Genomic DNA, 25,897 nt, shown 5'->3' with positions numbered 1-25,897 from the left:
TCTGCTGGATTGGAAACACCAACTTTTCATATCTGGAGTATTTTTTAAAAAATAAGTTTGTCCTAAGAGGAAGTTTTTCTTTAAAGAGCTCCAAAAGGGGTGTGTGTATGTGTATGTGTATGTGTGTGTGTGTGGTGGGGGGCAGGGTTGTATAGAGAGGGGTTAACATGAAAAAGAACCCAAAGAATTCCACTAGGGCAGGACCTGTATGCAAAGTATGTTTCAAAATTATGTTTAGTATTTTGTTATCAGTTTCATAGTAACATGTAATTTTTTTTTCCTGATATCCATACATCACCTGCTTTTTTACCCTGCACATTAGACATGCGATAAGATTTGGCTGATCACACAAGCATGCAAAGTATTATTATTCAGCATTTTAAGAACCAATGCAACACCTCAGAAAAACAAGTCAATCAATTCTGACCAAAGTAAACAGAGAAATGTAATTAAAAAAAAAAAAAAAAAACACAACCAAAAATACCCACAATGCATTGCTTTCACAAGCAGAGATAATGAGCTAAAGGTTAAGGTGATTGGTCCAAGGTCCAAGAATTGAAAGGTGCAGTGGGGATCCCAGATAGTAACAATATAATCCAGAGTGGGAGGAGTAATTGGAAGACTTTAAGGGCTCTTTTTTGACCATAAGAATATTCATGGAATTCTGAAAAATTCAACTGATAACTGAGGTTCTGGGCATGACCTGTTTTATTTAAATGAATAAAATCGAGAAGGTAGCTGATTAGGAATAGAAGCGTTTACTCTCTGTTTAGAAAATGAATTTGTATTGAACAAACAAAATATATGACTTTTTTTAATCCTAAGCAACACTAAACTATTATAATTAAAATATAGATTTCAAACTTTTTGAGGTATTTTGTGCATATAACTTCCCCAAAACATTATTTTGGGACCAAAAGATATGGAATAGCAGTAGAGAAAAAAGATGACTTTCTTCTTCATATTCGTTAAATCAAGATTTGGTTATGTAAAATTAGAAGATCTATTTATCATTTATTCACCTGAACAAGCTGGAAATTTTCACCACTACCTTCTCTGCTACCATAAACAAACTGGCAAGTGAGGTTATCAAATTATATTTTTAACTTGAATATGAAAATAACTTATTTTTTATATGTAGTTGGAAAGTTTCTGAATTCTACTCCCAGTGACATTTTGTTGTATTTACTGGATAGTATGATCACACTTTGCAATGACCCAATTATGCTGTGCCCTTGTATTATACAACAGGCAAATTAAACTCATCCGTGAGGTTCAGTTAGCTGAATTCTGTCTATTTTCACAGTCTCCAACTGCAGTTAAAGTATGATATTAGAAAGTAATCTGCCTCTCAATTGCATTTTAGTAAAAAAGAGACTTGTTCATAATGCGAAGGCTGATAAAATGCAAAGCACTGATGCCAAGTGGTGATTAATTAGCCTTCAACTATTTCAGTAAGGGGATATAGGCAATGACTGAAAAATATTTCTTCTATAGAGAAGAGTGGTGGCATTAAAAACGAATACATTTTATGCTAAGCTGTATCACTCACTGGGAATATTCACCTAAATTCTAGAAGAATTCCAATATTCCCTATATCAAATGCCACAAGGAGGCTAGAACACAATGACTAATGATAAAATTAGTTTACTAAGCTGAAAAGCAATTTTAGGCCATTCCTCATAAAATACTGGACTTATTCCTTGCCATCTTCCACATAAACAGGTGGTTTCGTTAATAAAAAAGAAAACATGGGAAATTAGTGTTCAATGTAATGCACAGAAATTGATGTGATTAGACATAAAGATAAAATATCTTTGAGCAAATATATACCTGACACAGACTTGGTAGAGAATGGGTTCTCAAGTTTGGCCAATATACTGAAATGACCTATATTGAATAGGAACGAATTCAACCACTTTATAAAGTAACTCCGGAATATTACAAAATAAAGAAGTCCCATGTTTCTGGTGAGCAGTATTTCTTTGCAAACATGATGGTAAAATCTCTTGGATTGAAATGGAAGATGCTTCATAAAACAATTTTCCTAGTGTGTAGAACTTCCAAGGTTCAGTTTTATGTTTTACTTGACTATTTCTTGATGAAACAATACTGCATCTTTATTCACTTCTTTAAAAGGAGATGTCAGAGGTTGAAGGTCAAAGGTCAAGTTGAGAGGAAAAAAAGGATAAAATTAAAAGTAAGTAATGGCAGAAGATGGAGATGATGGAATGCATGGGATTTAAACATCTATAAGCTGCAAACAAGTTTATTTCTAAAGTTGTTCCCTTCCAGTGGCTTCTGAAGCCTGCCCATTTCAACATGCATATTTGTCTTGTCTGATAAAAATGCTTTAATTCTGTGTAATTGAGGACCCCAAATGGCATGTCCCTTTGGTCTATGAATGAATGCTAAATTAGTACACCTCACAGTCAATTTTGCTGTCAGAAAAGGACCTACAAAGAAGGCTCTTTCCCTTTACATTTTAACTATGTAGCAATGAATAGGCTCCTCTGCCACTGCTTATTCTTCATTAAGAATATGGAAAAAAAACGCGTCACAGGCAGAGAAAAGATGAAGAACACAAACGTCACATCTTTGAAGAAAGAAAGTCCTGATATAACTAACTTATAAAAGTCCACTCTTTACAAAAATATACATTTTAGATTGACACTGAAAAACAACTGAAAACAAAACCTGCCATCTTCACTCCTTCTCCCCCATTCAATAACATAGGATTTATTTGTTGCTATGGAATCATTCCACTGCATGAGACACCCTCCATACAAAAATCAAAGGGTGAAGGATGCTCAGCTCCATTAGTTGTTTTATTATCATTCGGAAGCCAACTGTAGTTTAATTCTTCCTACTTCTCCCTTTCTCCCTTGATTCAATTGGACTTGGTTCATCTTTGAATTAACCTCTTTTAATCCATTTCCTACAAAGAAAGCAAATCCATTGTGGGTAAGTAGCTCTGCTGCTCACCACCCAGGCGGTGAAACCACAAGGGAGGGCACATGTGAGAGCCTCAGCCCCAATAAGGGTGGTGGTGAGGGGGGTGAATCCAGCAGATGCAGTCTTGCACTACAATCTTGAGCTTCTAGTTTGGTTCTCTGCAGGAGTGTTAATCCAAATTCGTGCGATGCTGAGTGAACTCCATGCCAACACACTGCTAGTGAACACAAGACAGCTCTGGCTACTGTCTTAAGCCACTACTGTGAGGGCTTAAGGTGGCCAAAATGAAGATTTATATAATGAATTGATATTCTGTTACATTCTGACAATGGTATGGTTCTTGCCATCTAATCCGTTAATTTGCAAATATTCAGAGAATCTCTACTATGTGGCACGGCAACATCCCAGAAGTTATACGAGGGCCATGGTTTTCTGTTTTTGTGTGGTTGCTTATTTTGGAATCTACTGCTTACCCTGGATAGGCGGGAATGGCTGTTGGAGGTACCGCTCGGACTGCACCGTATACTGTCCGCCCCCTGCCCCTCAGGTGGGCTCCTCTGAAAGCGGCCGCCGTGGTGGCTGCAGTTGGGTAAGGGAAGCCAGGAACTAAAGGGAGACCCAAAATACGACAGAAATGCCAACTTGCATTCAACAGCACATGTACAATCACAGCTTGCTTTGCACCAATTACAGGAAAGACACCTCGACATTACATCTTTTCTCAAAAAGAAATGGAAATATGCAATATGCCCAAACTAATTGACTCCATGCCTCATTCATCACAAATCTGGAGTGAGTTTTCTTTGTTCCTTCCCTATTTCGGCCTTACAGTGCAAGCTGAGGAGAAACGGGTCAGGAAGCTCTGAGCACTACTGCCATAATGGAGACGAGACTTTTAATTTCTACGGGCAGTTTAAATTGATTGATATAAACTCTTTCACTGGCTAATTATTAACCCTATTTCCAAACGTTATTACCTGCATATAATAATTATTCTTCATAAGAATATTCTTTTGTGTTTTGACATGCTGCCACACTCCAAGGCACACAGTAGTCTTCAGACATTTCATTAGTCAACCTTATTCTTTATCTAAAATATTTCAATTCAGAAATGTGAGGTGAGAGGGAAACTACCTCCCCCCGGAGCCTTGTAAGCCTTTAAAGAGGCAGACATTTTCTAAGGGCCTATTTTAAGTGTGCTGTCCTCTAGAAAGCACACAGAGACACTGATTCCATGTCCACTGAACTCTGTTTAATTATATCTCTTGCTAAATGGCTAAATGGCTCAGGTCAAAATGACTTTAGAGATATCAACAGAGCTGAGAATAATCAATAATACTGGAGGGGCTTTTGAGTGATATTCGACTCAAGGGCCCAAAGCTGACTTGCAGATAACACGTACAACACATTCCACAAATAATTACTTCTTTTGTTTTCTTCATTACGAAGTGCAGACTAAACTTTTCTTTACGTGTCCTCACCCCCTTCTAACTTTTCCAACTATTTATGCTTTTTGGCCATCTTAACATTTGGTCAAAAAGATTCTAGCACAGGCTAATAAGCAGGACAGGGCACTGTGATAGTATTTATCTTTCTCGTGAATGCCTCCTTTTCAGTTATGTATTATATTTGGGGGGAAAAAAAGACCAACACATCACTGTTTACTCACAACAGTCAAAAGCCATGCCAGGTCAACATAGGCTACTTACTGATTAAAGGAATGTAAGTGTTGATGCCCCCTCTTCCTGACAGGGGCACTGCCGCGTCATTGCCTAGGGACACATCTGCTTGAAAGCTGGATGCTGAGCGCATTTAAGAAATGAAAAAGTGCAAAAAGATTACAAAGGAATAGGAAACTGAAAAACAATGGATTTTTAAAATACATATAAATAATACAAATGGAAAAATTAACTTAAATACTACCTGCGTACAACTCGGGCCCATATACAGCTCCAACTACTGGGCTTAATTTCCAACCTGAAATGGAAGAGAGGACAGTAAACATTTAAAAGTATATGAGGAATATAAGGAAAAGGAGTGATGTGCAAGGTGGCTTCAGACACCTCTGGGTTCATTTTTGCCTGGTACCAGCTTCCCTTTAGAAGGCCAGCGGGGGTTTATAGGAGAGGGTGATGCCATTCCTGGACCTGGTCATCTTTAAGCAGGACTAGCACAGTGAAGGGATAATGAAGATTTGGCAGGGGAGTGGTGGGGGTAAAGAGGACGTGAGAAAAAAATTGGGAGGTAGGAAGATGGAGAGGGAATGAGAGAAGGAAAAAGAAATATAAATAAATCCTGGGGTTTGGTATACGGTCTCTCATAGAACGGCTTTAATGGCCTAATCTTTGTTTAGAAGAAGGAAAAAGGCAGAATATATATCATTCTCTATCATACTGTGATGCACTGTCTTCTATATCATCTTAACACTGTTTACTACTCTAAGTGTTTGATAAGGGTATCCTTTGACTGAATTCAAATTTGACCTGGACCTCTGAATTCCATGTTCATTTATACCATGCTAATGGTATTCTGGGTAAATGGAAATCTTCCTTCATTGCGATTTCCCACTGGGATTTCACTGGAGTTAACCAAGGCAACAAGGAGAGCCATGCAATAATAAAATTCAAGGTACATTCCTAACTTTGGTGCATGTCTTCTGAGATTTTAATTTGCAATAAGCATATTTATGTTAATTAGACCTTTAAGCTAATGGATACAAGACCGCTGCTGAACATTAGCTTAAACATTTATAAATTTTAATTATTTCCAAACAACATTAGGTTTGATATCAATTTCATTTCTACATTCCCTTTTTTATATTCATAGGAATATGGCAAATAGTAAAAAAAAAAAAGAAAAATGCACTATTACCCACTGATAGAGTAGAATTCCATGTGAAAACTTTAATCAATAAATATTTGTTGAATTTTATATATAAATATGCCATTTTATTTTTCTGAAAGATTGGCTCTTTGGTTTAATTCTTTTATAACATTGTAACATTGTGCCACTGCGACTCTATAAATATGTGAATGGAAAGAAGAAAAGGCCAATTAACAGATTTCAATGGCTGTAAGCAAAGACATTATTCAAGAGAAAATCTATTCATTCGGAATCAATCCAATCCCCCATTCATTATTTTATGTGCTTATAGACATGCCTCTTCATTATTCTGCATAAAAATTTCAAAATCTGGATTCAAATCCTACCGGAGTTGCAAAAGCACAAATGTTCTTCAATCAGACAAATCAAGGGACTCAAAGCCAACGTGAACTAAAATGCTGAGAATTCACCAGAAGGCACCTAGCACACTCTTTTCAGAATCTCTAACACGGGAGCTGCATGTTTCTAAAGTTTGGCTCCAGTAGGCTTGAATAGTGATTTAGAACAATATTAAAAAATGAACTTTTCCTTTCCTATCAATGGCACTATTACTTAAGCACTCCCTTTAAATGCACACAATGGATGCACATTATAATAATGGTATATAATGGTACACTGTCAACAATATCTTGAATACGTTTAGTTTTGTACACTTTACAATGTATTTTTACAGGTGTTTATGTCATTTGACTTTCACAAAACCCAAAGAGAGAGGTAAGATAGGTACCACCTGTGGGACAATGAGTAAGGACTACACTTCCCTGGGCTTCATTTCCTAGATAATAAGCTAGGAGGGTTGGATTTTAATGACTTCTAAAGAAGAGCCTTGTGGTGCTAAAATTCTGTGACTGCTACTTGACAGAGGTGAAAACAGAATCAGATAGGTTAGGAAATTGGCCCACTGTCACAGAGTAAAATGAAGAGTCAAATCTAGAAGGAGAATTTCTGTCTTCTCAATTCTAGTCAGCAGCTCTTTCTGCTCCACCATTCTCGCTGGATCGAAAGGAAATCTGACATACTCTCCTTCTGATTTAGTTTAAATTGGATTTTTATCAAAATTGCAGAAACTTCTGTTTCTGTGATAGCAGTGAAAAGAAGAAAACAAAAGGTAAAGTGGAAGGTGGTGGTATCCCAAGATATACCACTAGTAAAATGAGTAAGGAAAATGCAAATTATGCTGGTAAATGCAAATTATGCTGATTTCTATAATCTATTTGAAAAGCTGGGCTACACATATTTATTGAAGACCTCCCGGGATATACTCAACACTAATACACTTCTACTTGATTTAAGATACCACCAGCACATACTGTCATACTCTAGCAGTAGGTTCAAAACTTTTATAAAGCAATAAAAGGGGAGAAACTCCCCTTTTTATTCTAGATAAAATCTTATGCACAACTCTAAAATATACAACAGAGAATGAGGTCCACCAAAGTAGAGCTGTAGGCCTCAAGACCCAGTCCATTCAGTTTTCTTCCCCCCCACCAAAGACGGTCCTGTGGAACACAGCTTGTAAAACCACCGTTGTACAACAGATTAAAATTATATCCTACCTCACTTAGGGAGTATGAGTCTAGATTAAATCTGACAACTGAGGCAAAAGTTCTGTTTTTGTTAGACAAAATATTCACAGAAAAATTCCTTCTTCATGAGAAACATTTATAAAACTCACTGTGTAACAGGTAGCCATGGAATAGAAAATAGAAAATATGCGCGCGTACCCCTCCCCAACACACACCCCCTGTGGCTGCTGCCTCTAGACCACTCCTTTAAAAGGAGAACAAGGGGTCAAGAATTATTCCAATTGTTATGTTCAGATAAGTAAGATCCAGGGGCATCCTGGACAAGGCTAACATATTACAAAGAACTACAGCAGCTACAAAAAGAGGGTGCCCGCGGGGGGCCTAACTTGGGTTAATAGGTAACCTTAAATGATGCGTTCGCACTGTATAAAATGAACTTTACTGAGACTATAACACCTTAATAACTAAAAAAACGAAAGAAAAAAGTAATTTATAAAAATGAACTCTACTGGGTAAAGAAAATACTTCCACGTACACGGAACAAACTGAAGACTGAAATCAAGAAAAAGTCTTTGATGTTTGTGAGAGAATAAACGACATCTTTCCGAAGATGACTTGTAACCTCTTACCATTTGCATATGGTGTGACCATCTTCTTATTGGTCATTACACGTGCTGTAGCATTATTCACCTACAGGTACAAAGTAGAAAGAAGGGGCAGGGAGGAAGTAAACCACATTAGGGAATATGGAGGTGCTCATTCAATAACAAAGCATTCAGTTTAAAATGTAAATTTCAGAGACAATTGATTTAAATAATTAATGTAACAATATAAAATATTAATAATAGTATTTTAATTGAAGTGTTCATTAAATGAGGCTAACAAGAGTAAAATGCAGTTTCCTGGTCTCCAAATGGAAAACTAGGACAACTTTACCATCCAGGCCTCCTAAGAAAAAGTACATCTGCAAGTTCTTTGGAGATCTTTTAAACAGAGAAGTCTCTGCATTGAGAAAATATGGAAAAAAGTAATTGGAAACAGCTCTGTGTGCACGTGAACTTTGAAGTTCATTAACAAAACAGAGGCTTGCTACATTGGTCAGGAAATAAATTTATAGGAAGACAGGAAAAAAAATCTGTGGTGTTTACCTGTTCTGATGTTCAGCTTTTTATATATGCTTGTATGAGATTTTACTGTTTGAGGTCAGTAAACAAATATAGGAACTTAGAGTCTCATGTTGACAGACTTCAGGACCATTTTGAATTTTCTAGATTACGTGGCCTATTCATTTAAGAGGAAAGTTTTCATAAGGCCTTTAAATCAGGCACTTAAAAGAATTCAAAAAATAAAGCTTATGTTTCTTTTGTTTTATGGTACTCTCTACCCTCATTACAGAACGGCATAATTAAAGCATCCTCAGTGGTAAGGTAAGTAGACGCTACAAAGATGGTGCTGATGAAGAAAAGATGAATGGAGCTTAGAAGCCAGGATACTGCAGCCCAGCATCAGAACCAGCCTCAAAGCTCTTGCAAGGAGGGTAAAGCCTTACCATAGAACCTGGTTATATACTATGTTGTCAGGTATATAAAAACAGGCCAGTTTTTAAAGAATTATAAAACATACAAAATATAGTATGTCTTATTTTGCTCTGGGAATTTATATTATGTTAAATTTGAATAGTGATAAATTTGTTACCAAAAAAAAAAAACCACATCAATTTTAGGTAGAATTGGAACCAAAAATGTTTTAATATGTCTTTCAGGATTTGTATAGTGATGATCTTCCTACGTGAGGAAAAGAGCTGGAAACTCCATTTACTCTAGTTTGACCCACCAAATCATATCAACATTTCACATTTAAAAGAAAGAATGGGATACAACAGTGATGAGACTGAGAGCATGCAGTTAAAAAACACACACACACAAATAAAAGAAAGAAAAAAACAATCAATTTTGGAAAGACAGGAGAAAGTGAAGAGCGAGGCTCTCACAGACACAGATTAGAATGGGGCAAGAGCTTCCACTAGCTGCTAAAGCAGAAAGCACCCAAGCACTTAAAGGAAAAATGGCCAGAACCAATCAGAAACCACCAGTCAGCAAAAGAGACCAATAGCTGCACAGAACAGAGAAGGGGTGGGGAAGGACTAGGGCAAAGGGTAGGAAGAGAGCTTGGGTAAGGAGAACAAAAAAGCGGGGAAAGAGAAGAGAGAAAGTCAGGAAGGCTGTCACGGGCAGGAGAGAGAGCTGTCAAGGGCAAAGAAAGAACAGTCATAGCTACAAACAGAGGTCTGGGAAAGAGGAAAAGGAGGAAAGGAAGTGGGGGGCAGGAAGTGCATTAATAAAACCAGCCAAACTGGAGTTCAGTAACTCTGAGTAAGATGTGCAAGGGGAAAAAATCACCATGACGTCAGTACTCAAACAGCTCAGACTGCTACAAAACAATGTGTACATCCAAAGTCCAGGCGGCATTACTCAATAGCATTGAAAATAAAAGGGGGAAAGGAAAAGGAAGAGGAGCAAGTCAAATCACATTTTGTAGTGTTAATGTGAGATGGCAGATGGACTTTTTCTTTCTTATTTGTTTGTAATAACATTTTAAAAAAGCTTCTTCTCTAGTGCTTTTGTTTCACTTACCGCCAACGGGCACCATCGCCAGCATTGTGTATAGTTACCATGGAAAGAGTGAGTCAAGTGAAGGGCCCTAAATGCTAAACCATTGGAAAGGGAGGGGGAAAAAAAAAGCAAAATATGCAGACATCTTACTCAAGATGGTGGCTTTTATATTTCATACTTTTAAAAACTGGGAAAGGGGAAAGGAGCCAGTTAACCTTCACTGCGTTATGAAAAGGGCTGGTGAGCACCAGGTGGCCGACTCACTCACAGTACTAGTACGTTCTACAGGCAGCCACCCAACCCTCTGTTGGAGGATTTTATCCAGTAGCTTTTGAAATTCTAGATATTAAATATATTTAAAAACCACATTAGTTTTGGATTCTTTCCTCCCCGCCCCCAACCTCTATGATCTTCTATTCCTTACTTGTCACACGCATGTGGAGGCGAACTGGCCTCCCAAGAGAGAGAGGATATTGGCTGGCCCCTTGATTCATTATAGGACACATTTCTAAATTGGGTAGTTTTTAGACATTTTAAAAGTTAGTTTTATTTTGGCCTGATTAGAGGAATTCAGAGTCTCGCAAACTGAAGCAAAGGAAAAAAATCAAGAGAGTAGAAGGATGAACATTTTGGAGGAAAAAACTAAATGAAAAACAAATACACATACATTCGCACACAGGTAAATCAAAATTAAAACCCCAAAACAACCAAAAAATGGGAGGGGGGGAGAAGGATAGAGGTGTTACTTTTACGCATTTTAGTGCAAGGAGGTGAAGGACACAGAGACACAAAAACACAAACAAGACAGGGTTCCAAATGTGAAATAAGTGAGGCAATACATAAAAAGAGAAATAAAAATATAAACCAGAAATTGAATTATTGAAGACATGCACCTCGATTTTACGGCCCTCTACCACGGTGCCGTGTAATTTCTCCCTGGCCCTGTCTGCATCAGCACTATTCTCGAAAGTTACGAACCCGAATCCCTGCATGCAGCGGGAGAAGGGGGGAAAACATGCACATCGTTATATTGAAATACTGATCTCTTGGTAAATAGAAAAAAAAATATCACAGTATGAAACTGACATCAGCAACAACTCAGCAATACTCTCCCAAAGTCACATTTTTGGTCCATGCATATTTTGTAAAGGGAAATTAAATCCAATAAAAGAATAAAGAACTGTAGTAGTAGTGATGATAATAATAATAATAATAATGTAATTAACAACAATAATAACAATAATAAAATAAAACATAAAGCATGTGAGGCCAGACCAAAATTAAGGTATAGAGTTACTCGGGTCAAACTATTCAACTGAGAATCTGAACATTTAAAAAAATCCTACCTTTCTTATTTCATGCTGCTAACATACATATCCTTTCATATAATACTAAAAAATAATTAAATCTATTATTCCCCAGTAACTTCTACATGAAACTTGCTATTTAGGTGCAAACCTTGTATAATGAGTTTGGAGGCGGTCTAATCGTTTTAGCCCCACTTTGCCTGTTGCTTGTAGCACCATCAACGTCTCTGGGAATGGTATAATTTAGGATATAGTGTTCACGTTTGATTCTGTGGGTACTGGGTGTGGAAGAGGGGAGCACTCACGTTTGTCTAAGCAAACAAAGATACCACTAAGCAGTGGTCAATTAGGACTTTTCTTCAATGTGAATTTTAAACAACCAGACTGACATTCAAGAGTAAAAATATGTTCAGCTGAATTTCAGAAAATTGCTTACCCAACTTTGCCTAAATTTTGTTGAAGCCTACATCTGCTACTAAATGTATTCGTTTTTTCTATATGCAGAGAGAAAAAGGAATAGTCAAAAAGGCAATAGGAATGAGATCTATGTTAGTGACATCAGTTGCATACTATTTAATAGGAAAAGAATACCATAAAACAGCAATACAGTTGCTACTCTGAGTTAGGATTAATTTATTTGTCCATTGTAGATGCTGAAAAACAAACAAACCAACCATGGAGTTTTAATTTATTAAATAGAAAAAGCAGAAGACCGGGAGTTAACCCACTCTACTCCTTGGCTCACATTAAATCTGAAAAGACTGCCTGAGTCATTATTATTCTATCAATTTCAACACCAGCAGGATTTACTGTATACTACAGGACTATTTCACAAAGCATTATGTCAGTTTCATTCTAGGTGCTCTGTCCTTATCTTTCCACTCTGCAACTATAAAATTTTCTCAAGTTATTTATATCTGTAGAGTGGTAACTTCTTAGAATTTTCTGAGACAGTCCTCATGTCTCAATAGCTTAACTGTCCCTCTAGCATATTTTGAATATTCCATTGTAGGATAACCTGAACACTTTACTTTCACTGAAGTTCTGCTTTGCTGCTTATTAATACCATGAGTACTCCTATATATACACAAAACATATTTTTAACTGAGATGGTAAATAATGTGCATTGCTCAATAAGATTTTATAAAAGCAACTCCATCATTCTGAAGGATCTGATTTCTCAGCATTTAAATGACTACATGGTTGGGTGGCAATCCACAGAGGATTCCAGTGGATTATCTCTACCTTCAATTTGGATATCTAGAAGTGAAATGCTAAGCTGACAGAAATTTTAAAAAATATATGTAGCTTAGGACGGAATACTATGGGTAATTTTAATTCAAAGTGTTCCTTAAAAATGTACATGTGTTGAAAATATCAATGGGAACACATTTTCAAAATCAAATTTTGATATCAACATGTTATAGCCACTTTGACAACTCAAGGTGTACAAGGGCAAGTTACTAATTAATTATTCCATTTGTCATCTACACTAGCATCTGATGAAGACAGGAAGCCAGCTCTCCGATCCTGGAGAATCCTCCAATAGGAAAGTTAAACCTTTTAAAAAAGGTTACAGATAGTGATGAGAATTATATCACATTTTATAAGTTCTATAAGCTGTATTTCAACTGATTGTCACAGCCTCTCACATTTTATGCTCTGGGTTAAATTAATAAATTATAAACTAGTGGTTGGACAGCAGATTATGTAGAGGCTAATATACAAGTTTTTAATTTTAGCATAATGACTACACACACCCACATACATACACACATACTTGTGTGTCTTTTAAATGTACCCATGGGGTAGAAAGGATAAACCTGTTGGTTTCCTTTTGAAAGTAAAGACATTGAGCCAATCTGAGGTAAAGTATTCAAGCATCAACAAGGCCCAGAGCACCAACAAGGTCTTCTTCCTCCCATGAAGCTTTTTCCTACAGCTAATGGTGAGAAAATTAGAAATTAAGCTCTGAAACCAATATTCAGTATTCTATTTACTAAACTATATTAGTCCTACAATTCTTCTAATTTTCTCTTTCCAATTTAATTGCTAAATGTGTTCTATGACCCTTCTTTCTTTAATGTGTTGATGGACCATCTGTGACACAATGGCTGCGTGGTATCATACGTGCTGGCATCTTACAGTCAGCATATGACAAAGTTTAACATTAAAGTCTGCTTGTGTAAGATTTTTTCAATATAACTTCAGTATTCTGGAAAAAAATTTCACTTTTAAATGCTTTAAAAGTGTTTTATAAGGAAAGGTGCTTATAAACTAAAGGAAATGCTAATCAAGATACCAAAGACATAAAAATGAAGCAATCTTTGCAGGCATATTTACTAGCGAAAGAGGAGGCAGAAGGCCTTGTTGATACTTTGGGACTCCTGATAAGAAACACAGATGTAATAGGATTTCTTTCTTTCCTTCGAAGATAAATAGACCTTGTGTCAGGCAGAATAACAGCCCCCCCAAAGTTGTCCATGTCCTAATCCCCAGAACCTGTGAATATGTTACCTTACATGGCAAAAGGGATTTTGCAGATGTGATTAAATTAATGATCTTGCGATAGGGAGATTATCCTGGATTATCCAGATGAGCCCAATGTAATCGCAAAGGTGCTTAGAAGTGAAAGAGGGAAAGAGGAGAGTCAGAATTGGAGAGTGTAGCAGCCTGAGAAAGGCTGGGCTGGCTGTCGCTGGCTCTGAAGATGGAAGGGGGCTATAGGCCAAGGAATGTGGGCTGCCTCCCGAAGCTGGAAAAGGCATGCAATGGAGCATCCCTTAGAGCCACCTGAAGGAACACAGCCCTCCAACACTGTGATTTTAGCCTAGTGAGACCCACTTTGGACTTCTGACCTCCAGAACTGTAAGATAATAAATCTGTGTGGTATTAAGCACCAAGTTTGTGATAATTTGTTCAGAAGCACTAGGAAATTAGTATATACCTCTCAGAATTAAGGTCTGTGATTAGGAAGGTGAGAAGCATAACCAGTATTTTTGGAGTACTGTCCTTAAATACTTTTCTCTTGAGTTGAAACTTCAAACAGGTGGTTTTCCATCAACTCCACTTCCTGCTTGCTTATCTGTCACATTTACAACTTGGTTTTAAGAATATTAACTCAAATAAGGCTTGAAAAAAATTTTAATGTACTGTTTCTTCAATAAAATTTAGTACTTTTGAAAATGTGCCAGAAATTGAGCCAAGGATATTCACAGACGTAAAAAGTTACTAATAGGAAAACTCTCTTCCACGAAATTATGTTTAATGTTCCCTTATTCTTGGAAATCTAATTCACATTAATTCTGGTCATTTGGATCTCTTGCTTTGAAAAAAATTTAATACAATTATGTCTAAACCTAACACAGTTTCCTTAGAAGAGCTTCAAAATGATCATACAAGGTATCAAAAAGGGAAACATAATAACAGTCTGAATAGCTACAAAGTCAGACCCTTAACAGTACATATTTCAGGTATGTAAGAAGATAAAGAAAACATAAACAAAAAGTAAACTTTCATTTTTAAATTAAAAAAAATGATGTTGCAACATCTGTCTATACCAGCACTATCCGATAAAAATATAGCATGAGCCACATATATAATTTCAAATTTTCTACTAGCTACATTAAAAAAGTAAAAACAAGTGAAATTAATCTCAATAATGTATTTTATTTAACCCAGTATATACGACATATTATAATTTCAACATGGCATCATTATGAAACCATTATGAGTGAGATGTTTAACATTCTTTTTTGAGCTAAGTCTTTGAAATTGGTGTCTATTTTACACTTAAAGCACATTTCAATTTAGAGATGTGCCACATTTCAAACAGTCAACATGGTCACTGCACTGGGCAATGAAGGTCTACACCTTTACACTCTTACCTAAGGTTCTCAGCTCCCAAAGTTCTTCTATGTTAACAATTTAAATACACCAGTGCTACATTCACAATTTACCAGCTATCTTAGTTGTCTTTTGGAAATTGAGGGATGCTGTGTTTATCAGGTACATGGTCATGGTTAAAACTTCTACAGAGTGTGACAAAAATTTTATTATCTGCCTTGACATCCATTTGTCATCAAGGGCACACAGGAGCCGAATAACTGTCACCTTTTTAGTCTGGCCTCAGACTGCAGTAAAAAATAACAAGCAACAGGATGAGCATTATAAAAATATTTTTAAATTTGTGTAATCTTTTGAATTTTTCCATCTCAGAAGAATGAGAAAGAAAATTTACCATGTAACTTTTAAGGGAGAAATCAAAACCAGAAGGTTCTCCTGGGTATGGCCAGAACACAGAAATTAAAAAATAAATAAAAGAAAAATAAAACTAAAACCCATAAAATGGTAGCAAAAGAAAATAAACTAAGACTTTTGGAAATACATGCACTGTTAATTCAGTTTTAAGAATAATGAAAAACACTTCATCTCAGCATTACCCATCAAATTTTCCTGAAAATCACAAAGGCCTAACTCAGTGCAATTTCAAAGACAGTCTTTTGACTATATTTGGAAAGAAATAATTTCCCTTTGCATAAAATCAAAAGCCAGGGAAATAGGAGAGAAATTACAGCATATTTCTTGTGTCTGAGGAATGGGAATAGAGGTTTTATCTTCCCTAACTCCAGCCTAAACATAAGCTTAACCCAAACCCAGATTCCCATCATTCCAGAAATCCACCTGAGAGAAGTAATGCAAACACATTAACTAAAAATCTGCTAGAAATCTCAATAATTGTTGCTGTGCTCTATTCTGCAGTCCTTTAGAGGACTTAATAATTGACACTGTGTGAAGAAGAAGAGCTTCTATACATTCAATATTTATAAAACGTGTCCCTTCAAAAGTGACAACTATACTCAAAAGTATGTTGACAAAACTTTATGGAAAATATAAATGTTAGAATCTGTGTATTTCTTTTTAAAATAAGCTTGATAATTATCACAAACAAAATGTTATGGGACTGGGTGATAGTGAACAGGATGGTGGAAGGTCTGAATTTCAATAGTGAAATAAACTTTTGAAAACAACAAGTGCTCAGTTACTAAAAGTGTCTAGCAGACAGTACAAGGTCAAGAGTATTGGTTGTTGAACTAGGTGACCACTGTTTAGTGTTCTGTTTAAGATTCTATGTGAGAAAAAAAGAAAAAAGGAAGGAAATACATGAGAATATTGTGAATATTCCATTTAATGAACTATGTATGCTTTCCCCCCTACTTCTCATTAAACGTCATGTTTTTCTTTTATAATGGTTTTTAAAAGGGTGCTTTTTAAAAATTGTTACTCAAAGGATCTATAAGGAGAATGACAATATAATTTATTGTTCAAACTAGGATACTTTGAGGGAGAAAGGGGACATTATTAATTGCTAAGACAACAAGTATAAACTGGGACTATCCTGGATAAACCAGGATATATGGCCACTCTCCCTATACACTAACTTCTTATTGTTTGTATTACTACTTTGTCACGACTGGTGAAATCTGGAGAATCAATAATGCTATGCATATCTGTTTAATCATTTTCTAGATTCTATATGGGTACATTAGTTAACTTTTTGGAAGGGGTATCATTTTTCATCACATATCTTAATTAAACATTTTCAAAAGGATAGTCTGTCTTTGCTTCAGTTAATCACAGAAAACTAAATACAGCTGACTTTATGTTTTTACAAAGGAGCAGGGACTAAAAAGAAAATTTTCAAAAATCACATGAAATAATTTAAATAAATATGTATGTATGTATATGCATGTAAACGAAATAAATTCATTTCATGAAAACCAAATTCAGAATATGAAGGTCAAAGAAGAAAAGAGGACAATAGTCAACAACAAAGAAACAACTACTTTCTGGAACACAGAAATTCTACTCTCCAGGCAAGGTGGAAAGGTAGACTACTAGCAGGCAGGGAAGGAATGGGCATGGCAGCAAGACAGTGTTCACTTATGTTTTTAAGGGGTATATTCTCAAACCCAGGGCCAACGATCTCATAAAAAATAAGACATGGTAAGAAAGAGTTGCTTTTTGTTTTGCAGTCACTTGGTTAAATACTGTTTTACATGTAAGTATTACTTATCTCTAAAAACTTGTCAGGTTTTCCATTATTGCTTCAGAAAAAATTCAGTAAAGCTAATTTCTGTACAGAAAAGCACTCTGTTAAAAGACTGAGCAATCCTTAGCTAAACAATAGGACCATATAAGTCTCCTTTTCTCTGGCTCCTTTCAAGACATGTTGTAATTTTATAGTCAACCCCAGACACAAAAGTAATGAGAAACTAAACTTAATTTACAAAAAGAAAAGTACTCATTAATTTATCTCAGGTGGATCCCAGAAGATGCATCTAGGTTTTGACTCCAAAATAAATCTCTATTAATGAGCCCATTCCAGCTAAGAACTTTAGGTAGCAGTTAAGAAGGGCAAAGGATGAAGACAGGTTTTTGTATCAGTTCTAGAAGGCAGGTCCAAGGCAATTCTGAATTCTGTGCTTTGTTTTAAAAACATTTTCCAATTAGTACACAGTCTGTCTACCCTTCAGCAGCCCAAAGAAAAAAGGGCAGTGAGGACACAGCATCAAGCTGAGAGAGGCAGCGTATACTTTTCGATTCCCCAAAGAGAAAAGGAAGGCTTGTGTCATTTTAAAATGAAAATTACAGGGGAGGAGCAATTGAATCGGGTAAATTAAAAAATTTTTGGTAGTAGGCAAATCCTTGAAGTCAATGAAAGAAGCCTTAGAAAGATCAATTTCCTTTGCTTCACAAGAATTCAATCAAATTATTTTCTTGGTAAGGAGCAAAGTCCTCAATGCCTGATAGAATTTTATTGGGCTTCCGGTTGTCAGTCTAGCTAAGAATGTTTTAAGTGCAAACACTTAAAACCAAAAACATTTAAACTACTGGTTCAGATAAACAGTGTGGTCAATAATCTTCACGTATTTATTTCACATTCATGTGCTTCTCATCTCTAAACCACTGTCATTTTTCTACCTTGTATCTAAAAAGTTCACAAAAAAATAACAGCAAACTATACAACAAAAGAACAGAAATCCACTGTGAGGAAATTACAAGTATAAACAGTTTTACTGGTTACAGTTTGAATAGATTTCACTTTAAAAATACTTACCAAGTTAAGTGCTGGAGAAAGTTCTGTATAGGCATAATTAATCTTTTTTTGTTTTAACTGAAAACTGAAAGCTTAGAGTATAATTACCTCTTTAATAATTAACAAATAATTATTATAGTCAGAATTAAACACTTTTAGTGTTGATGCATTCTATAAAGGAAGGGAATAATAATCAGAAGCATTAGGAAAGCACAAACATTTGTATTAGTACAGATGGGGGCAGGAAGTATATATAACTGTGTAGATATGTTATTAGTTCCCAAAGTATGGTGAATTTGGAGTAGGAAATTAAGAGAGGTAAATATTAGCTTATTTATTTACTTTATTTAGCTTTTCTCAAATTACATTCTTAGAGATTTAATCATAGCCAAGGGCTATTTTCAAAGTTCAGTAGGTATGACCAAATGAAAATTAATTTCAAAAACTGGTCTAACCTAAAAATGCAAGTAGAACTGAACATAGCAAGGTAAATATTTACAAGCCTGCCCACAGCTGATTGTGTCTGTGGAGTGTATTCCATTTGTTGGGGAAGAAGAAAACTCTCAAATAAAACTTTCTGAAATTCAGTTCATCAAATATTTTTTCACAATACCATTATAAGACTTTACAATTCCTTCATTCCTGCTGCTTATTTTAGTGCATAAAAATTCTAAATCATACAGATTGGGAATTTAAAACAGTAAATTATTATGTTCATCCTCATGCAAAAAACCCCCAACTCACTGTATTTGTAATTGAAGTGACTCTCAGTCCTGAAGCTCGCCTATCTGGGTATAACTTAAAGGAGGAAATCCACAGTGAATACCTGAGTCACTACTCCCTGTTTTTAAGCTTTGTCAGAATTTACTGAATGAAGAGAACAAGTCAACTGAATAACTGAAATATTAAATTTGTTCTAAGTATGTCATTTTGAAGTTTTTAAAAGCTGAACTGTTCTGGTAGAATTCAGACTAGAATTCTCACAGAATTTCACTTTTTTCCAGTCTTCTCTCTCGTCCTTTACAATAAGAAGCTTAGGCCAAATTTAAATCTGAGAAAGGACTGACATCTCCTACAGCTTTTCTTCCTTACGGCCACACTCTCCCCTCAAACCTCTCTCGTTTCTACACCATCACTCTCCCAATTTAAGAAAGATTTAGGAAAAATTTGGCCACGCAGTGGCTTATGTTTAAAGGTAATCTAATCAAGCTACAACACTGGGATACTTTTTGCAGGCTTGAAAAACAGCTTAAGTTTTCTATTTACTATTTTAAATAAAACAAAACTAAAAGAAACCAAGCACACAACACTGAAATGGAGCTTACCTTAGAGCCACGTTCATTAAAGATTATTTCTACATCTAGGATTTTGCCAAACTGCTGCAGAGACAAAAATAAAAACATCTAGTCATGTTCAGCTTTTTATCCATATACTTTACTTTCTTCTGAAAGAGGAAGAGGTGTTTTTTTTCTTTAAACTACTTATTTAACATCCATGTTTCTATTTGTTGGTAGGTCCCAATATCAGTTGTTGATTTTTCCTCATCATTGAGCTGATAATTTTTCCTTTTTTAATTCACTCACTCATGCATTATTCACCTCTTTATAGTGGAAGCTGTTTTCAGAAGTTATTCACAGTGTCACCGTATTACATGCTTCTTCACATGGACAAGAACTGAGGGTTTTCCTAACTACATCTCTAACTTTTGAAATCGTAAGTAGAAAGATATACTATTGATGGTTGTTTTTCTTCCCTTTCTTCTTTTTTGGGCCACGCCTCCCACGGCATGCAGGATCTTAGGTCCCTGACCAGGGATCAAACCCATGCCCCCTGCAGTGGAAGCTCCGAGTCTTAACTATTGGACCAACAGGTAAGTCCTTCCTTTTTTTTTCTTTTTAATTAATAAAAGTAAACCACATTTACTGGACAAAAAATAGAAAATATAGATAAACAAAAAGGAAAAGGGAAAACAAAAAATGAAGATCATCTGCAATCCCAACATCTTAACATTTTGGTACACAGCCTTCCCAGCTTTTCCTTAGGCGCGCGCGTGTGTGTGTGTGTGTGTGTGTGTGTTTACTTTTCTTAAACTTAATATACTATGAATAACTTTCCAAATCAATAAATATATATATGTTATCTCTATAGGCTACATGCTATTTTCCAGCATGCCAAACATTCATGGACATTATAGATGATTCTATCGATATTTATTTGCCACTTCAATATTTCTGCAATAAACATCACCTAGAATATTTAAAATAATAACTTTGTTTCGAAATTAGTTAAATATTTTAACATTTGGAAAATCAAACAAAGCTAAAAACACAACACCTAAATAACTCTATTGTTAGGTAGCTAAATAGCTCATTAGAGGGGCATACACATAACACAGTAATTATTTGGAGGAGAGGTATATATAAGGTGATAAAACTACCTGTTTTAATCAATACCTGAATGAAATGATTTGAGGGAATGTGCAGTAAATCTCCAATATCTTTTTGGCTCACATCTCCCTTTGAGAACTAGACTCACAGACCCAATTATCTATTTCACTTGGATTTCAAACTAGACTTTGGGAAATGTGAAGAAACTAAAAAATGAAAAGAGCAAAAGAGAGATCATGTTTTCTTATTGGGTTGAATCATTACTATCTTTATCAAAAAAACATGTATTAAGAGCCCAAGTTTTCTAGAGTAAGACGTCTGGACTTGATTCCAGTTTCACCATTTAATAAAAAATCAGAAAAAATCAAGGGAAGAGGAAAATGTCTTATTTTAGGAAGGAGGGCATTTTATTTCTATGTCTATCCAAAAAACTGAAATTTATATGGTATTTTAGAGTTTGTTTTCTTTTACATTTTCTAATTCATCTTTATAATAACCTTCCAGAGTAAGAACTGGTTAAGGAAAATGAGACTAAAAGAATGTACTCATCAAGTTTGCAGAGGTAATAAAATGGAAATAAAATAGAACATGGAATCTCTGCTCTTTACCAATGCTACTGTCCTTCTAAATACTGATAGGTACTAACTACGTGGAAGAAGACAGCAACCAGGTATCTCCTGCAATGAAAATTTTATTTTTTTTTGCACTTAGTGTCTTATGAGAAGGGCATTATACATTTCAAGAAATCACTGACAACTGGTCTAGGGAAATCTTTAGTGGACACTATTTTTCTGCCTCAACAGAGAAAACACTTCTGACAGATGAGGATGAATTCCATTTTCACATACCTCCAGAGATTAAGGTTCCATATTATCTCTGATAATTCAGTAGAGAACCTAGTAACTCATACTCCCGGGAAGTTTCTTCTTAAACGTAACCTAAATTCTTTTTTCTTTTTAAATTTATTTATTATTTTTGGCTGCGTTGGGTCTTCGTTGCTACGTGTGGGCTTTCTCTAATTGAGGCGAGCGGGGACTACTCTTTGCTGCGGTGCGCAGGCTTCTCATTGCAGTGGCTTCTCTTGTTGTGGAGCACGGGCTCCAGGCATGCGGGCTTCAGTAGTTGTGGCACGTGGGCTCAGTAGTTGTGGCTTGCGGGCTCCAGAGCACAGGCTCAGCAGCTGTGGCACACAGGCTCAGTTGCTCCACAACATGTGGGATCTTTCCGGACCAGGGCTTGAACCCGTGTTCCCTGCATTGGCAGACGGACTCCCAACCACTGTGCCACCAGGGAAGTCCCATAACCTAAATTCTTTATGTTGCCCTTTATATTTTCTGTTGCTCTCTTTTCTGTAGAGCTGGAGAATAGCTGGCTACCATTTCATGTTGAAAAGCTCTTCCAGTGCTTCAAAAATATCATTAAATCTCAACCCTGGCCTTGCCTTTGGTGTAGAAAACACATCCAGGAAGTTAGCTGTAAGTGACAGAACTCTGCTCCAGGGTCTTGTCACCATGAAGTGGCCACAACCGAGACTTAAAGAAGGGCATTTGCTTTTCTGACAAAGCACTAAGCTGTTATCCAAATAATTAAAACAAAAATCAATTATTTCTTACTCCTAGTTCAAGTTAAGTGTTTGATCAAATTAAAACAGGCAACAACACCTTAGCCCAAAAAAAGAATTAAGATTCTCAGTAGCCATTCATTTCTGAGTAACATAAATATTTGCTATTATACTTTGTTTTCATGACAGCGATTCTGGGAGGAAGTAAACAGCTGGAAGAACATGCCAGGCAGCAAACTAACCCCCTATACCTGATTTTAGATCACAGATATTATTTTACTTAATTCATAACCCTTTGAAAGGCAGGGATTACTGTCTTGTCCTGATTTCAGCGCTTGGGTTTTCTGAACGTCCTAAGAAACCCCTCAGTCCCAGGCAAACTGGGTTGTGGAGTCATCTTATGTATGTGAGAATTTGCAAAGATAATGTCTAGAATAGGCCAGGTGATGGGAAAGTTTCTAAAGGCTGATGAAAATAATGATTTACCTCAGGATCTTTCTCAACATACTTGTAATTTTATCCTAAAGTAGCAATGACTAATAATACATCTGGTGAGTTAAATTATATTTTCATTGTAAAACCATAAAAGGTCTTCAGAGACTTACCCCAAACATCTGCCGGAGGTCAGGATCCCGGAAGCGGAAAGGGATATTAGAGACGTGCAGGCGTTTAGGGGTAGATTTACTCTCTGAATTTTCACTACTTTGCGTCTGTGACTGCTGGCCTTCTGTCTGTGCGCCCCCTTCTGTCTGCTAAGCAAAGAAATAAACAACATTAAGGGAAAAATAAATACAATTATTTCACAAGAATTACATAAAATAATTGAAGTCCTCCCCCACCCCAATCATTCTCAAACAGTGTGTCTTTAAGCAAAAATTACAGCTGTCCTTTCAAAGAGAAAAAAAACAAAGATGTTATCTGTGTTCAAAATGCTGGGGGCTTCCCTGGTGGCGCAGTGGTTGAGAGTCCGCCTGCCGATGCAGGGGACACGGGTTCGTGCCCTGGTCTGGGAAGATCCCACATGCCGCGGAGCGGCTGGGCCCGTGAGCCATGGCCGCTGAGCCTGCGCGTCCGGAGCCTGTGCTCCGCAACGGGAGAGGCCACAACAGTGAGAGGCCCGTGTACCGCAAAAAACAAAAAACAAAAAACAAAACAAACAAAATGCTATAGTTTACCAAAAAATTTAGGTCTTTTGCATATTTATAGTACATTAGTAAAGTGGGAGATACTAGAAACACTAAGTGACTTGCTCAAGATCACATGGAGAGGAACTTCCCTGGTGGTCCAGTGGTAAAGAATCCACCTTACAATGCAGCGGACGAGGGTTCGATCCCTGGTCAGGGAACTAAGATCCCACATACCATGGGGCAACTAAGCCCGTGGGCCACAACTATTGAGCTCACGCACTATAGCCCACGTGCCACAAACTACAGAGCCCATGGGCCACAACTACAGAGCCCTTGAGGCCTGGAGCCTATGTGCCACAACTAGAGAAGAGAAAACCCGCACACCACAACTAGAGAGAAGCCCATGCACAACAATGAAGAGCCTGCGTGCCGCAACTAAGACCTGATGCAGCCAAAAAATAATAATAATAAATAAATAAAGATCACATGGAGATACATTAGGAAAACAAGATATAAAAATAGTACATTGGGACTTCCCTGGTGGCACAGTGGTTAAGAATTCACCTGTCAATGCAGGGGACACGGGTTCGAGCCCTGGTCCGGGAAGATCCCACATGCCACGGAGCAACTAAGCCCGTGCGCCACAACTACTGAGCCTGCACTCTAGAGCCTGTGAGCCACAACTACTGAGCCTGCATGCCACAACTACTGAAGCCCGCGTGCCTAGGGCCCGTGCTCCACCACCGCAATGAGAAGCCCACGCACTGCAACGAATAGTCCCCGCTCACCGCAACTAGAGAAAGCCTGCGTGCAGCACCGAAGATCCAACACAGCCATAAACAAACAAACAAACAAACAAATAAATAAAAGAATAATAAATGTAAAAAATAAAAATAGTACTTTGTTCTTAGATTCTTATAGAAGTTGGTTTTTTTTTTTTTTTTTTTTTTTTTTTGCGGTACGCAGGCCTCTCACTGTTGTGGCCTCTCGGAGCACAGGCTCCAGATGCACAGGCTCCGGACGCGCAGGCTCAGCGGCCATGGCTCACGGGCCCAACCGCTCAGTGGCATGTGGGATCTTCCCGGACCGGGGCACAAACCCGTGTCCCCTGCATTGGCAGGCGGACTCTCAACCACTGCACCACCAGGGAAGCCCGAAGTTCCTATTTTTGAGATCTTTCCATTTTGAAAATAAAGAGTCTATGGTATAATAGTTGTGGAGATACCAGTATTTCTGGTCCATCATTTCAGGAAATAAGGGAATATTTTTATATTTCATTCCCTCTATTAGTTCCAGGGTTTATGACTACTGGGTTACCAAAGTACTGTAATATTATTTATGAAGAGGAGACACCTAGTGACAAAGGGCCCTTTGCTCAAAAACTGAAGAAGCTTCTTACTCTGAAACCAATCTGTACTCTCCTCCCTAATTTATGCGATTCCTGCTACTTCAGCAGAGGGAACCTACCCTTCTGTAGCCCAGAGCAAAGTTGCATTTAGAAAAATCTGTTGGGAAAGGCCTGAAGGGACCCTGCCTAATCTACTACATACCCATAAATGCTAGATTTGTATATATCCATAGTGAAAGAATATGGGTGAGTGTGGGTGTGCATTTTTAATCATGAATCTCTTTTGCAATGTCCTAGGCCATGTGTTAATTTAATTCTTTTTCAGTAAGTCCTCAAGAAATTGCTATGTTGAGAAATACTTTTGACAAATACCTAACAGGTGTGATACATTCTAGGCATTCAAAAAACATTACTTTGAAGTATTAATTTGACAATTAAAGAACCTTATGTTTTTACTATTCCCTGTGAAGCACATGCCAAACTGGATGGCTCACTGAGATGATTAAACCAACACACTTTTAAAACACGAGTGGAACTTGCTGTTCCTATTATCTCAATTGAATGAGAACTGAGTCCCTCTAGCAGATTCTGGGTGACACAGAATGGATCCCCCTACTCTGACCCAGAGTTCAGCTAAAAGAAACTGAACCAGAGATACCTCTGGCTTAGAGAGGTTTGAACCATGTTGAAATGAAGTTTGAGACTTTAACATATAAAGGATAAACAGGAATGAACTCCAAATGTATACCAGCTTTTCAAGTGTCAATCTAAGGGATGGCCGCTTTCATCTCCTTCCATTCAGGCCTCGCAGATGGCCTAGCTGTGCAATTATTCACATGGTACAAAAATAGCAGGAAAGGAAAGAGCTACAAAGCCATGTTCTGCGAAAGTGTAAGGTTTTCAATCCTCAATCTGGGCACAATGCAGACTAAACAAAACACATTCCATTCAAAGATAAAACTCACTAAGTTACTAAAAAGCAGCATCATGGACACCAAAGCAACGAGCACAAGCATCAATTACAACTGATGCTCATTCGAGCACCTTCCAACTTGCCTCTCACATCTCACAGCTGGATCACATAAAATTCTT

General features: G+C 36.9%; 1 protein-coding gene across 24 annotated transcripts in view; it reads right to left on the bottom strand.

Annotated features, from left to right (window-relative positions):
* Window positions 1-25,897, bottom strand: part of RBFOX2 (RNA binding fox-1 homolog 2) — a 263,097-nt gene that overhangs the window by 17,756 nt on the left and 219,444 nt on the right. For 8 of the 24 annotated variants that reach the window (XM_081250350.1, XM_081250369.1, XM_081250363.1 and 5 more), the window contains 7 exons: window positions 22,936-23,082; window positions 19,708-19,761; window positions 10,870-10,962; window positions 7,994-8,054; window positions 4,879-4,932; window positions 4,665-4,757; window positions 3,429-3,573 (listed from right to left, as the gene is read on the bottom strand). In XM_081250350.1, the coding sequence (XP_081106476.1) occupies window positions 3,429-3,573; window positions 4,665-4,757; window positions 4,879-4,932; window positions 7,994-8,054; window positions 10,870-10,962; window positions 19,708-19,761; window positions 22,936-23,082 (647 nt within the window). The remainder of the gene's footprint in view (window positions 1-3,428; window positions 3,574-4,664; window positions 4,758-4,878; window positions 4,933-7,993; window positions 8,055-10,869; window positions 10,963-19,707; window positions 19,762-22,935; window positions 23,083-25,897) is intronic. The other 16 variants (XM_081250371.1, XM_081250367.1, XM_081250372.1 and 13 more) reach the window with 3 other exon arrangements.

This window comes from Mesoplodon bidens (assembly GCF_964165515.1).
Source record: "Mesoplodon bidens genome assembly, chromosome: 11".
NCBI classification, from domain to species: Eukaryota; Metazoa; Chordata; class Mammalia; order Artiodactyla; family Ziphiidae; genus Mesoplodon; species Mesoplodon bidens.
The sequence above is the reverse complement of the archived record's forward strand: the minus strand, read 5'-3'. Positions and strand labels throughout refer to the sequence as shown.